We start from the raw sequence: 14,289 nt of genomic DNA on the forward strand, positions 1-14,289 counted from the left end.
GAGGTGCTTGACAATATTACCCCCCCCAAAATGTAGGCAAATCATTGTCCTAGCATGCTGCAGTTCATTGCCACAACTTCATAAATTCCCAGCTCTTTGGGGGAAGGAAAGTGCGTGTTCACAGCCTATAGTTCGCAAAGAAATAGCTTTTACGTGTATGCAGGTCAACAGAAAGAGGAACGCAAACTCTAGGCACCAAGATTGCTCAGACAGCAGTGGAGTCTAAAGAGTGAGACTTCAAAGTCTTCTGAACCAGATCTAGTTTGTTGAAAAGGAACCTGGACAGTGACATTAGTCCAAGAGGGCCAAGGAAGAAACACTGAACCGTTAATAAGAAAAAAACATCAAGAACTAGAACAATTAAGACTTAAATAGTTTTTCTACTCTACTTTGAAGCTGAATTACAGCTCTTCATATTTGGAAAAGATACGCAGTTGATCTGTGGGAAGAACCTTTCTCTCTCCCCCGATCCACCCTCCCCATTCCTGATCCAGTAAGCTTATGTTGGATTATAGATAGCACTGGTTCAATTTCCTTGAAGCAGGATTGCCATTTTTTCATGTGTGGGCATGCCTCTTTTTAACAGTGAGGTATAATTTGACACCAACTATGCCTGATCCTTCTTGGGTTACGAGCTTGATCAATAGTGCGGGCAGAAAACAGTTCAACGTTCTGATAAAATCACACACGTACAAAAATTATTGCACTTAAAAACAACAGCAAAAAACTCAGCCCAACCAGCAAAGGGCCAGCGAAACTCTTCAGAAGTGTTGTGCTTCCTGCCCTTTGCAGAGCGTCTGGACCTTTCTGGTGTCCGGTTGAATTTGGTCCATTATTGAATGTCCAGAAGTGAGAGTCCGAAAGACACTGTAGGCTCTTTAAGGCTAAGTCTTCCCGCTGCTTCTATGAGATAAATTATCTTGGCCACGTACTGCAAAGCAGGGCTCTTTTTAGCAAATGGCTAGTAGAGCCCCTCCAAAAAACTCTTGGAAGCAAGGGAGGATGGGTTCACATCATGTCCTGTCCTGTAAATGAGAGACAGAGGAAGACGGTAAGCAGCCTGGGAGAGCAAAGCCCCTCATCAACAGCTCTGTGGCTGGAAGTACAGCGACCGCCTCCTGATTCCATCACTAGCTCTCATTACACTCAACCCCACAGACCATGTGGACGTGGGCTTATCTGTGCATCTTTCTCTGTGCAAGTCCTCCTTTCTGTGGCTCTGTCTTTCCCTCTACCTGCAAATTTGTCTCTGTCTGTCTTTCCTTATTCTTTATCTTTCCTGCCTCCTTGTGCTTTCTGTCTGTCTTTGTTGATGCATGTAATGGTCTGATGCTAACCCTATCCTGGTACTCACTAGTCCGTATCCTACCATACTTCTTCCTCAAGGCACCCTTGTCCTCTCTCTCCCTGTCAGTGATCCCTCCAACCTAAATATATTCATACACATTCTATGCTCTGTTAACTGAGTTGAGTTAGAAGATTACTTGTTACTTTAGCCAAGATTACTTATACCTCCGAAATCTGATGTCCTAGTTAAAACGTAAGCACAAGGCATTGACTGTGTTACGATTTTTTTTCACGATGCTCTCAAGTCAGTACTCACGTAATAGATGAGATCAAGGCATTTGAAAACTCCGCTAACCTAAGACTATTGTCAATATTGTTTTTCTTCTTTCGGTGTCTACTTTAGCTCATGTCTTCTTTGTAGCCCCTTGTATGGCCCTTGTAGTCAGTAAAATGTTTGCATAAAGTATCTAGGTAAATAGCATTGGATGGTAATATCCTGATATTGCAGGCACAGATCCAATATCAGAATAATTTAAGGTTCAGGGTGGAGGGAATGGAGGGCAAATCTTCATGAGTTGCTGAAGCTCTTGCATGCCACACCCACCAACCTAGGCCCACTGAAGCTCAAAGATCTGCTACGGTATTTGTCTCTCCCTATGACCACCTCCCTGTGACCACCTCTGTGGGGTCAGAGTCAGCACAGATAGCCACTGCTGCCTTTGTCGTATCCCATCATGCCCTCTCCCATTGTGCTAAGACAGGGTGTCCATGATGGGTTCCTCTCCACTTACTGGTCTGGATTCTGAACTAAGACTTGCTGACATTCTCATAGATGACGTCACTGATGCAGAACTGCTGCTTCTTCTTCATCCACATCAGTTGCACACACTGATGGATAAAAATGTACTGCTCCTGGAGCAAAAGACAAAGACAGGTTTTAGAGCAAGATATCTTTGTGCAAAAATATAATATTTTAATACTATGGCAGTATTAAATGCTATGATGTGATGCCAAGGGAAACATTCTTCATTATTTATGAGACAATTATTTTAACATCTTTATTGGAGTATAATTGCTTTACAATGGTGTGTTAGTTTCTGCTTTATCACAAAGTGAATCAGCTATACACATACATATATCCCCATATCCCCTCCCTCTTGCGTCTCCCTCCGCCCCTCCCTATCCCACCCCTCTAGGTGGACACAAAGCACCGAGCTGATCTCCCTGTGCTATGCAGCTGCTTCCCACTAGCTATCTATTTTACATTTGGTAGTGTATATATGTCCATGCCACTCTCACTTCGTCCCAGCTTACCCTTCCCCCTCCCCGTGTCCTCAAGTCCATTCTCTACTTCTACTTCTGTGGACACAAAGCACCGAGCTGATTTCCCTGTGCTATGCAGCTGCTTCCCACTAGCTATCTATTTTACATTTGGTAGTGTATATATGTCCATGCCACTCTCACTTCGTCCCAGCTTACCCTTCCCCCTCCCCGTGTCCTCAAGTCCATTCTCTACTTCTGCGTCTTTATTCCTGTCCTGTCCCTAGGTTCATAGAACCAGTTTTTTTTTTTTAAGATTCCATATATATGACACAATTTTATAACTAGAAAATCCAAGAGAATCAACTGTAGAAATAGTTTGATTAATAATAGGGCTTAGACTATCACTACTTAATGCTAAAGGCAATGAATATTCAAACAATAAATCATGGGGCTATTTGAAAAAAAAGTAGCACATCACCTCATAATACACTGAAATAAATTCCAGGAAGTTTAATGAACTAAGCCATAAAAATATAAAGGAAAATATAGGTTCATTTTTCTCTGATTACTTTAAGGAAGGACTTTAAACTTTAAACTTTAAACAATGAAATAAGTTACAAATAAAAATGTCAAACTACTGTATATAAAAAGCAGTAAAAAGAATAAAATAAAGGGCAAACCAGAAACTGAGAGGGAATATTTTCTAGAATTATGACAAATGTTGTTACCTTCATCTTTGTTTAAAATTCATCCACATCAGTAACATGCACACTTAAAGTGACAAATAAAATAAACTGACCACTAGACCAAATATTCCTGGAAAGCAGGGACCGTGTCTTTTTATTCCTAATACCCAGCACTTAGTTTGTGCTTATTAAATGTTTAAGTAAACTGAGAAAATATTAAACCATATGCAAAAAATGGCCAAGTAATAAAAAATTGTAAATTGAAACAATTTTTTTATATATAAAGTAAGCAAACCTAAAGGAAAAAAATAATATTCAGTGATGATTGAGTTTGTTGAAGCAATCATTTTTACCTACAGTTGGTGGAGGTACAATTAATAAAATGCTAATAAATGGCATTGTGGACAGATAAAAGTAAGAAAGGAAAGAATCCAATTTAATGTCCTATAAAAAGGAGAATGTTTTAAGTAAGCAACAGCATATCTAAAATGAAACAGTATGGGACTTCCCTGGTGGCCCAGGGGTTGGGAGTCCGCCTGCCGGTGCAGGGGACACAGGTTCGAGCCCTGGTCCGGGAGGATCCCGCATGCCGCGGAGCAACTGGGCCCGTGTGCCACAGCTACTGAGCCTGTGCTCTGGAGCCCACGAGCCACAGCTGCTGGGCCTGTGTGCCGCGGCTACTGAGGCCCATGCGCCTGGAGCCTGTGCTCTGCAGCAGGGGAGGCCGCTGCAGTGAGAAGCCCGTGCACCACAATGAAGACCCAACACAGCCAAAAATAAGTAAATAAGATAATTTAAAAATATAAATAAAAAAAATAAATAAATAAAATGAAACAGTATTCAGTCTTTAAAATGAGTTATAGAGTTTTAGGCAATTTGGGATGATACAGGTAGCAAAATATTAAGTGAAAAATCAGAATGTAAAATTAGCATATGTGTATAGGGCATATGAGCACAACTGTGTGAACATTATACTTGAATGAAGGCCGAGATGAGGTACGCCAAAATATTGAGAGTAGCTGTCTTTATGCCATGAAGTCAAGGTCATTTCTCCTTTTTTCCTTATTTGCTGGAGTTTCTCTCTAAGTAATACCATTAAGAATAACCTTTAAATAAGAACCAGTTAAGATAACCACAGGATTTCAAGGACCTTTTGTATGACAACTTCATACAAAGGATAAAATTAAATACTTCAAACTTCCCTGGACTCACATGTATTTTTCAACAAAATTTGGGGAAAATATATTCCCTTAAATTGTGACAACATCACATCAGTAACTGAGCTTCCCTTTCTTGTTATGACACATCCCTCCATTGCTTCTGATGTTGAGTCAAGCACAGAGCATCGATAAGGACAGAGACTGCCTGGTTTCTCAACCCATACCTACGCAGTGGCCAAACTTTGTGTCTAAATAAATAAGTAAATAAAGTAGCTAGGCCACAGGAAAAGTAAATAAAAGACTATTTACAGACGCATCTCTGAGAGTTCCTGAGAAATCAGGAGGCTGCCGATAAGGAGAAGCAGCTGCTCAAAGCAAGGCCTGACCTCCGGGGAAAGCCTATTAGAGGAAAATTAAAAAAACCTTTGATAAAAATAGAAGAGAGCCCAGGAGAGGCGAAGGCCATCCACATGTGGCACTTCACAATTTCAAAGCACGTATCTTGATGATATCGGTTCACCTGATGTATACTTTACAACAAACAACTAATGAACGTTGTCCTTCACGTTTTACAGATGAAGGATGGGAGCTTTTTAAAAATATATATTTTTATTGTTTAATTTTTTTTTTTTTTTTTGCGGTACGTGGGCCTCTCACTGCTGTGGCCTCTCCCGTTGCGGAGCACAGGCTCCGGACGCCCAGGCTCAGCGGCCATGGCTCACGGACCCAGCCGCTCCGCGGCATGTGGGATCTTCCGGGGCCGGGGCACAAACCCATGCTCCCAGCATCGGCAGGCGGACTCTCAACCACTGCGCCACCAGGGAAGTCCTATTATTTAATTTTTTAAAAATTGAAGTATAGTCAATTTACAATGTTGTGTTAGTTTCAGGTGTACAGCAAAGTGATTCAGTTATACATACATCTATGTCTATTTCTTTTTTTAGATCCTTTTCCTTATAGGTTATTACAAAATACTGAGTCTAGTTCCCTGTGGTATTCAGTAGGTCTTTGTTTGTTATTTTATATATAGTAGGGTGTATCTGTTCATCGGAATGGGAGATTCGAGAGGTGAAGTGAGTTGTACAGTGGTCAGGGTTGGTCCCGGGCCTCTTTCGGAGTCTGGCCTGACTACCCTACTCTCTGACTACCCCTCGCTCCTCTTTTGCAGGGGTCCACACGGCGTGCCTGGTCAGCTGAGAAAGGGGAAAAGGGTTCATCAAAATACGGCCCATGTGGCATGTTGCAGGGACCTGAAACATGCATCTGAGGATATGGTCAAATTAATCAGTGACTTCTGCTGTTTGTAGAGGGGGTGGGGCACTAGAATCAAGGCAATGGGCTGTCAAGAGGGCATAGGAAAATGAAAAACCAGCATGGGAGGTAACCTGTACACAACACACTGTGGTTTCTGTATATACATCGACTCCGCTGGAGAATCATTCTGGCCTCTTGAAAACCATTAGTGTCAAAGGAGTGCTCTGGGATGATGAAGAAAAATAATTTTTTACTCTGCTCTTTATTATTAGCATCAGTAAACTAGGAGGCAGCAGGACTGGGGCGTGAATGAGCTCAAGGAGGATGTTAAGGAAATCCTAACATTCAAGTTACAGTTTGAACCACGAAGAGCACAGGAATGAGGAAAAACAGAGGTAAATCATTGGACGAGTGGTTCCAGACACAACTGACAAAACCGACATAAATAAATAACTTGAACCAGAGAGGATCGCTGCAAAATCCTGAGGGAACTCAAGAGTGAACCGGAACAGTTGGGAAAAATAAGTGACCCGTGGTGACCTCTGCCTCTTCTGCTGACTTTGAATTTTCCCACGAGAGTTCAGGGAAGGGATATCGTACTTAAAAAAGACTGTTTCCCTGGAGATGTCAACCTAAAATACTACCATAAACAAAGAAGCAATCAAAATTTGAGGAAAGGAAGTTACAGAGAAAACCCAACTTTTTCTCAGCTTTACAGAAAGGCACATGGTGGTGGCCCTGGTGTCCTGGGATTACCACACATGAAGAAAGATAATGGCACTGAAAATTGGCGAGAGGGTCTACCATGTGAAGGTAGACTTTTGAAAAAGGGATTAGGATTCTGTTGTTGGAAAGTTGAAAGCCAACAGGCTGTAATCACAGTCTATAAAATTATAAAAGGTATGCATTAAGTCAGTGGGGGCAGACAGTTCATCAAATCCAAAATACTTAAAATAAGGAGTGGCCCTTTGAAGCTTGGAGATCAATATACATAATAGAGAGTTTTAAGCACATAGGGGGATATAGATTTATGGAAGTGAAAGCCAAAAATATGGACAGATTCATAACGCAGGTATTTTTGGTTTGTTGTTTTGCGGTACGCAGGCCTCTCACTGTTGTGGCCTCTCCCGTTGCGGAGCACAGGCTCCGGACGCGCAGGCCCAACAGCCACGGCTCACGGGCCTAGCCACTCCACAGCATGTGGGATCTTCCCGGACCGGGGCAAGAACCTGTGTCCCCTGCATCGGCAGGCGGACTCTCAACCACTGTGCCACCAGGGAATCCCCATAACACACTATTTAATCACTAGGTAGTTGGGCTTGTCTGGGAAACCAGGACATTTTAAACTTATGATAATAGGATAATGTCTATGTCTCCACAGTGGTAAATTAGAAGGTAGCAGGACTGGAAAGTGAGTGATCTCAAGGAAGTGAGCACACTAATAGATGTCTTGCTTCCTAATCATCCCTGAGCCATCTGAATGTGAATGAGTTACTCTTTCCAAAGTGCTATGATCTTGCTAGAGCTCAGAAATAAACAGATTGGAACGTCTGTGCCAAGCCTTGGTCAGACAGGATGGGGAGGCAGGAGGAAAAGTAAAAAGGGTGGGAAAGGGGAACCCGGAAGCGTTGAGACGGCAGCCCGGACTGTGGACTTTTGCGTTATACTGACATCTAGTGGTGTTTGTTGGGAAAAACATGAGGAAGATTAAGGCAGGTTTTAATCCCTTGGGAACTGGGTCAGAGGTCAGGGCCAGGCTGGGTTCCAGTCCATAAGTGTTCCTCCCACACACACTCCTCGAGAAAAAGGATTAGTGTTCGCCTGAAGCTAAGAAGTTGCGAGTACGGCTGGGTGACTAGGATTACGAAGAAACTACTGTGCTTAGGTTTGTGAACCCACACGGGTGCGCACCCACGGCTGCTCTGAGGCAGCGTGATGCTGTCTGCGGCTGCCACTCCAGCCTGAGTGCATTTTAAGGCTTTGAGGTGGAGAGTACCTGGGAGAAGAGGAGAAAGGGAAGCACGTAACGCGGGTGTATATTTCTGGGGATGCCTCCATGTTACAATGACGATTCCATTCATTTAGCTCAAGGGATTGGCAGTGCTGGTGGATGAGAGGCTGGAAATCCTTAAAATTGTAAGGATTTATTTCATCACAAAGCACAAAGTCAACCCATATTATCATCAAAAGTGAATTGAGCCATATGAACGGCAAACTAATGACAAACTTATTGAGTCAAATCTAGCATTTTATATAGAAATTAAATCACATCGGTTTTAAAGTCTCCACTTGGTGGCATTTCCCCAGATGGCTGTCACCTTCACCGAACTCTCAGTCTGTTCAAAGAGCTTTTATTCCATTATAGATACACCCATGTGCTCTGGGTTACTGAAGGGCCTGTAACACCAATAAAAGTGCGGGCACAGTATACCAAATGGATTTCTAGAGACTAATATCTGTTTCTTTTATACCTTGGAGCAGTTTGAATGTGCACAATAAGAAACTGGGAACGGCAGATGCAAAAAAAAAAAAAAATCGAGACAATGGTTTTGACATATGCGATTGAATAATGGGAAGTTTTTCAGTCAAGGGCAAATTTAAAAATACCTGTGATTATGTTCCTACCTCGGTCTGTACCATAGACATCCGGTATGACCGCATTTCTGACACCAGCCCTAGGATGTCCACAAACTCATGATCCCGAATGTGCTGCAAGAGCCTGTCCAGGGCAATGAATGTTCCTGTCCGACCGACTCCAGCACTGAAAAAGAGGTTCCGACAGCACATCACTTAGCGCTTCTACACCGTTGGAAACAAATTGGCGATGAAAAAAGACCAAAAGCAAAAACCAAAAACACACCAAAACTACATGTAGCATCATTGAAAAAAAAGACTAAACTGACAATATTTCCCCCTCAACTGTTGTTTGAGTATGCAGCTGTGGTTGATGTGTCTCCTAACATCACAGTTCTACCACTGCTACCTCTCTTAGAGAGCTGTGGGTCTGCCTTGGCCACACCTGCCCATCCCGCCCCCCAGGGTTTCTGTTCCTTAGGAAAGTAAGGATTCCATGTGGAGCCTCCTGGACAGTCAGGTCTGGCCCCCCAGGGAGCTGATAAACGTAAACAATTCCAGTCTTCCGAGTAGCCTCAGAGTTAAGCCCTCACACCCAGCTAGAAAGTTTAGTTGAGATGTCCACACCCTAGTTCTAGGGCTGGGGCCTTGGTAATTTGTGCGTCTTCAGCCCTAGGTCAAGTTCATCGTCTCAGACCTTCCTTAAAGTGCATCCTCCCTGCTAGTGGGTGCTAGTCTGCTTCATTCTCCCAGACAGTTGCCTCAAAATCAGATTTAATATTTGGACCCAGTCTCTCCCAGTCCCCAAATCCCAGGGCTCAGAGCATAGAGGGAAGTGGAGTGATATGGGCTGACCTATTCTCCACCACAGTCCCCAGGGTTACAGCTAAAGTCAGCCGTCCTTTTCCTCCAGTCACTCACAGACTGAAGTGAACTCCGGATTATGAGGGAATATGAGGAAATAGAAATCAAAACCAATTTACATGTGGGATTTGCTGAGAGAGAAATCCAACAGGAAAAACCATGAGTTCAGAGCCATGGTTTGCTTCTTCTACCAGACAATTCTTCCCTCTTAGGACTTATCTTCTCAGATAAAACGTTCTGTGTCTGGGTGAACACTTGCAAAGTCACATCCAGAACTATACCCGCTACCCTGCTACGTGCGTGAAAGGAGTCCATGTGTTTGACCCCAGGGTCGAGCAGCTTTATTTTCTGCTCTTGGAAAGAACCATTTTGAGATGAGATAATTTCATCTGGTGAAGCAAAACTTTTGACCTGGGAATGACTGGCAGCAAGGGTAGTCTCCCTAATCAGAACCTTGGTAGTTTCTTTCCAGGGAGACACATTCTCTCTCTCTCTCTCTCTCTCTCTCTCTCTCTATCTCACAAACACACACACACACACACACACACCCTTAGCCATTCTAGTTCACAGACCAAGGTACTAGATCCAGGATTATTGGCTGCCAATGCCTCCTCTGACAGCTTTATTCCGCTTCTACTGCTGATACAAAACAGGAGTGCATTTACATCCCCGGCTCTTCTGAGGCTGCATAAACACGTCACAACGACATTACGTCACACTGCTGTTTTTTTTTTTTTTTGACACTGCTGGGTTTTGATGGAACTTTGTTCACATGGTAGGAAAGAAAGCTTAAATTCAAAGATAACTCTTTCTGTAAGGGATTAGCGTGGTCCTTGATTTTTGATAATGCAGTAGATCATATAGCCCCTTTTGTCTGCACCATCTGGAAATTTAGAGATAATCTGGAAGGGGAACCTAGCAAATATGTTTATCTTCATGAGCTGAATGTTTTTATTTCACCTTTCCTTCAACTTGCGTTTTATGTCTATTTATATTACTCTGGGTTGTGATGGGCTAGTTTTAATTTGACTTTGTATTTGGCTCTGTTATAAACCCCACAGAATCCTTGATAGGATAGGGTACCATCACCTGGTGCTTAAAAGCCTGGCCTTTGGAGACCGGTGCGCCTAGATTTGAATACTAACTCCTTCATTTTCTGGGTGCGTGAACTTTTGTGACTCCCTTAATCTTTCTGCTCCTTAGGTTTGTTTTTTTTTTTTAATCTGATAATGGCAATAATATTATTAATCTCATATACTACAGGATATAAATAGCTGTATTATAAGTAAATCATGTATCTAATAAGACTTCAGTTAATCGTACACTTAAAAAAATCATAATTCATTTAACTGTTCATTCAGTCCGATCAGTGGTTTAATGGGGGGCAACTTCCTCCATGATTTCTAACGGACAAGGCATTTGATGAGGTTACCTGCAGTGCACGATCATGGGGCCTTTGCTCTTGGTCGCTTGCCGTCGGACCATGTGTACGAACTGCAGGATGCTTTCTGCAGCATTGGCCGTGGGCACCCCGTGATCAGGCCACGCAGTGTAGTTAAAATGCATCACATCCTGCATCTCGTCAGCCTGTAGGAGAAAAACAAGTGTTAACCTCTCAGTCCCCCGTCAGGATGGCTCAGGCCTCGGAAGCAGCTCACAAGCGACGGTAAAGCCACATTTCACTCCTGGTCAGTAGATCTCCCTTTCCAGCTCTCAGCATTGTGTCTGGCACAAAGCAGGCCCTGAAAAAAAAAATACTAATTGTCTAAAGCTTCAGATAGTAGGATAAATAGGCTAATCTATGCCTCTGTAGCAATAAGAGCTCAAGCAGATCAGGGTTTGCATCCCGGCTCTGCCATTTAGAAGTTACATCAGCTCTGGGCGATGAATTAAATACTGAAAGATTCTGTTGGTGACCCGCTTGGGTCCACTGGGCCAGGCTGTTGCACCCCCTTTCCCTGATGCTGCTAATAGCATCTAGCTGCACCCCACTCTTCACAGGCGTCTCCCACTGAAGGGAGCTACCTTGCTGGGAAGTGCCTAAGAGATGGCGTTCTCAGGCTGAGGGCAGCCTGCAGCTAATGAGTGATCGATACTGGGGCACAAAAAGTCAAGATGGGACAACTCTCCTGTCCTATCCTGCTTCCTTTGTTCCTGGACAGATTTTACCCAACCTTACACTTTCAAAAAACCCCCTATATAACAATCCGTGTCTTGGGATCGGATGCTAGGGGAACTGACGAAGACAGACTCGCTGAATACCAGTGTTCTCTCATTCGAAAATGGTCTCATGATATCTTTAACAAGGGTTGTTGCGGAGACTAAGTGTGATTGTGTTTGTGAAGGGTGGTATCTGTTAGATAGCCTCATCACTACTACAGCATAATTACTACCACTTGCTGTCATCCAGCTCAGTGCATTTCAATGGGTGGTTCTGGGAATCCCAGTAAATGGGTATGTTTTGTATATTTTCCCATTCATATGAACCCGTGTACCAAATACATTGTTGTTCCCTCTGACCTGCGTAAATATCAGCTAGGATGTGCGTCCTCCAAGATTTACTTCTTTAAGTCCCTACTATCAACTATCAACTATCAGAAATATTCCAAATCCAAGCCTCACAAAGATCTAATGCATCCCTCACCCCTCAAATTTGCTAAGACCCTAGAATCCACTCAGGAGATAGAATACTATATCATACTTTGGAAGAATTTGGTCTGGCTATGAGTTTGGAGTTAAAGTTTAGGTTTTCAGGTATTAGAGAGAAATGAATTTCAAAGTGTCACTGGTCTTGGGTGAGGTCAAAATTAGAAATATAAATAAATGTATAAATACAAATATAATAATATTTGTATAAATATAAATGTCAGCACTTCAACTAGACCCACTGTCTCCTTGGCCTAAGGCCACATGTCCCCAGCCATACGCAATGTCTCTCTCTATGAGCGAGTTCAAGGGCTTTGTCTTCGACACGTGGAACATGAAATCTACAAAGATGCTGGCCAACCTCACTGCTGTCCTCAGGAAGTATGGCAAGAAAGTAACTCAAGCATAATAAATTGTGCAGAATGAATGAATTACTCAGCACCTGGAGGATTTAAGGATACTCTATCCCCAGATAACTTTGGTTGCCCAGAAAAATTCACAAAAATGCTCGCTCTTTCCAAATGCGGATCACAGGCTGAGCACAAGACTCATACATTGTAGGATATGTGTGTTTTGATAAAAGAAATGTTTACATATTGAAGTACGGGAAACCATTCTGGGTTATACATGAGTTAACTTGAATTTTATGCTAACCAGAATGGCCTGTTTGTGGCCTATCAAACATACATTGTACACTTGCTTTAATTATTAAAGAAAAGGGCGCATTGGCCGGAAGTAAAGAATGTCCATGTTGAGAATAAAGATAAATGCCCCTCTTCCTGGGATGCCCATGCTGGTCCTCCTTCCGTGGTAAGAATCCCTTCCCAGGTGTCAAAGCCATATGGCTTGCTGTGTGTGTGCTGATCTGGATTTTCTTTGAAATCTTGAAGGAATGTATCCCTGACTTGTTTAATATTCTTTGTTCTGACAAGATAGAAAACTGTGCTGAAAATCATACTTCTCTAGGGCAGTTCTTGAGAGTTACCTGAGAGGCTGTCTTCAAGGCTATAGTCCTCAGTTTGGTTCAAATAAATATTCCTATTGTAGATTGTTTACTGGTTATTTTCATTGACAGAATATATACATATACACGCATACATACATATATATACCTATATATATAACTATATTAGAATACATATATTCTAAAATGTATCTGAAAATGTATCCAGCTAAAATATGCAAGGTGGTTCAAAATTAAGAAGGCTTTAAATTGTGATTAGTCTCTCTGCAGCTGCAGGGCAGAGGTCTTGTATCAGATGGGTGATTCTTGTCAGCTGAATAGTGAGGCACAAGTAATGGGAACAAACAGGTTTTTCCTGGTTTTTAGTCTCCAGTTCTTACTCAGTTCATGCCAAGTTTCAAGTACTGGAAAGTGACAAATTTTGCGTTATCGTCATTTTCCTCCTTTCCTATTAAATGAGAAAACCCTGCTGGTTACATCTTACTTAACCATTCCAACATTTCTCATACTCTGATTTCCTCACTTGTGTAATTTTATCTGGTTGTACTCTGAAAATTTCCACATATCAACATGGAGGGAATAAAGAAGTGTATAAGCAAAAAATAAAAAAATAGAAAAAGGTATTCATCGGCACAGCGCAATGTTCTTTTGTAATTTAACCTTCATTGCAGGAGCTTAAAATTTAGATTCAACTTGTTTATGGCCAAAAGGGGGCGCTCTGGGATCAGATGCTTGCAACTACTGTATAAAAACCAGAAACGTCTACTATTCAGCGTTTTATTCCTATGTTTCAAGCCCTTCACATGGTTGTCATTGAAAAGTTATTATTTAAGACCAAGGACAAGGACATAGTATTGATCACACAGTGATCGATGTCACTTCTCCCAGTCAAGGGAACAGACCTTATTTTTGCTTTGCAACTTTTTTCTCCCAGATGCAACACCTAGGGAAAGATTTACTCTGTATTTGTATAGCAGTTTATACCGGCTTCCTGGGTAAAATATCCAAGAAAGAAAGGAGAGTTCACATGGAATTGAGATTGTCAAACATTTTCTCTGACGGCTAAGTCTGTTGATGTTTTCTAAGTGATTTATTATTTTTGAAAACATTCATTCATTCACTGATTTATTAATGCCATGAAGACTTATTAAGTGGCTAAGGGTTAAGATTACAAGGATTATTAAAGCAGGATACTTGAGTCCATTACAGTACATGGGGTGGGGGGAGATGGGAAGGCAGACATGAAATGAGAGAATTATAACCATGTATGGTGCACAGTGATGGAGTGATATATATGAACTAGGGCAGGAGAGGAAAGGGAGAAAGGTCTTTTGAGACTAGGGAAGGCTTGATAAAGGAGCTAACACTTGAGCTGAAATTCTGAGTAGGAGTGTGCTTGAGGAACAGGAGGAGATGGGCATTTCAAAGAGGTGGAACAGCCTGGAGCAGTCTGTTAACAGTTACACTGGGGTTTGCCTAAATTCTCAATGTAGCAAAAGCCACTGTTAACTAGTAGTGGTTAAGAAGTGATTTGCTTCTTGTAAATATCAATAAATGGTGAGTTAATGAGTGCTTGGGTTGCACTGATAAT

General features: G+C 42.2%; 1 protein-coding gene across 1 annotated transcript in view; it reads right to left on the reverse strand.

Moving 5' to 3' along the window:
* Positions 1–405: 405 nt before the first annotated feature.
* PTPRO (protein tyrosine phosphatase receptor type O) overlaps positions 406–14,289 on the reverse strand; it is a gene marked incomplete at its 5' end in the record, with an annotated part of 228,574 nt that continues 214,690 nt past the window's right edge. The window contains 4 exons of the mRNA XM_079936966.1: positions 406–1,025; positions 2,079–2,199; positions 8,276–8,411; positions 10,521–10,675. Of these exons, the coding sequence (XP_079793092.1) occupies positions 2,095–2,199; positions 8,276–8,411; positions 10,521–10,675 (396 nt within the window). The 3' untranslated portion in view covers positions 406–1,025; positions 2,079–2,094. The remainder of the gene's footprint in view (positions 1,026–2,078; positions 2,200–8,275; positions 8,412–10,520; positions 10,676–14,289) is intronic.

The sequence above is a fragment of the Stenella coeruleoalba genome (genome assembly GCF_951394435.1).
Source record: "Stenella coeruleoalba genome assembly, chromosome: 11".
Lineage (NCBI taxonomy): Eukaryota > Metazoa > Chordata > Mammalia > Artiodactyla > Delphinidae > Stenella > Stenella coeruleoalba.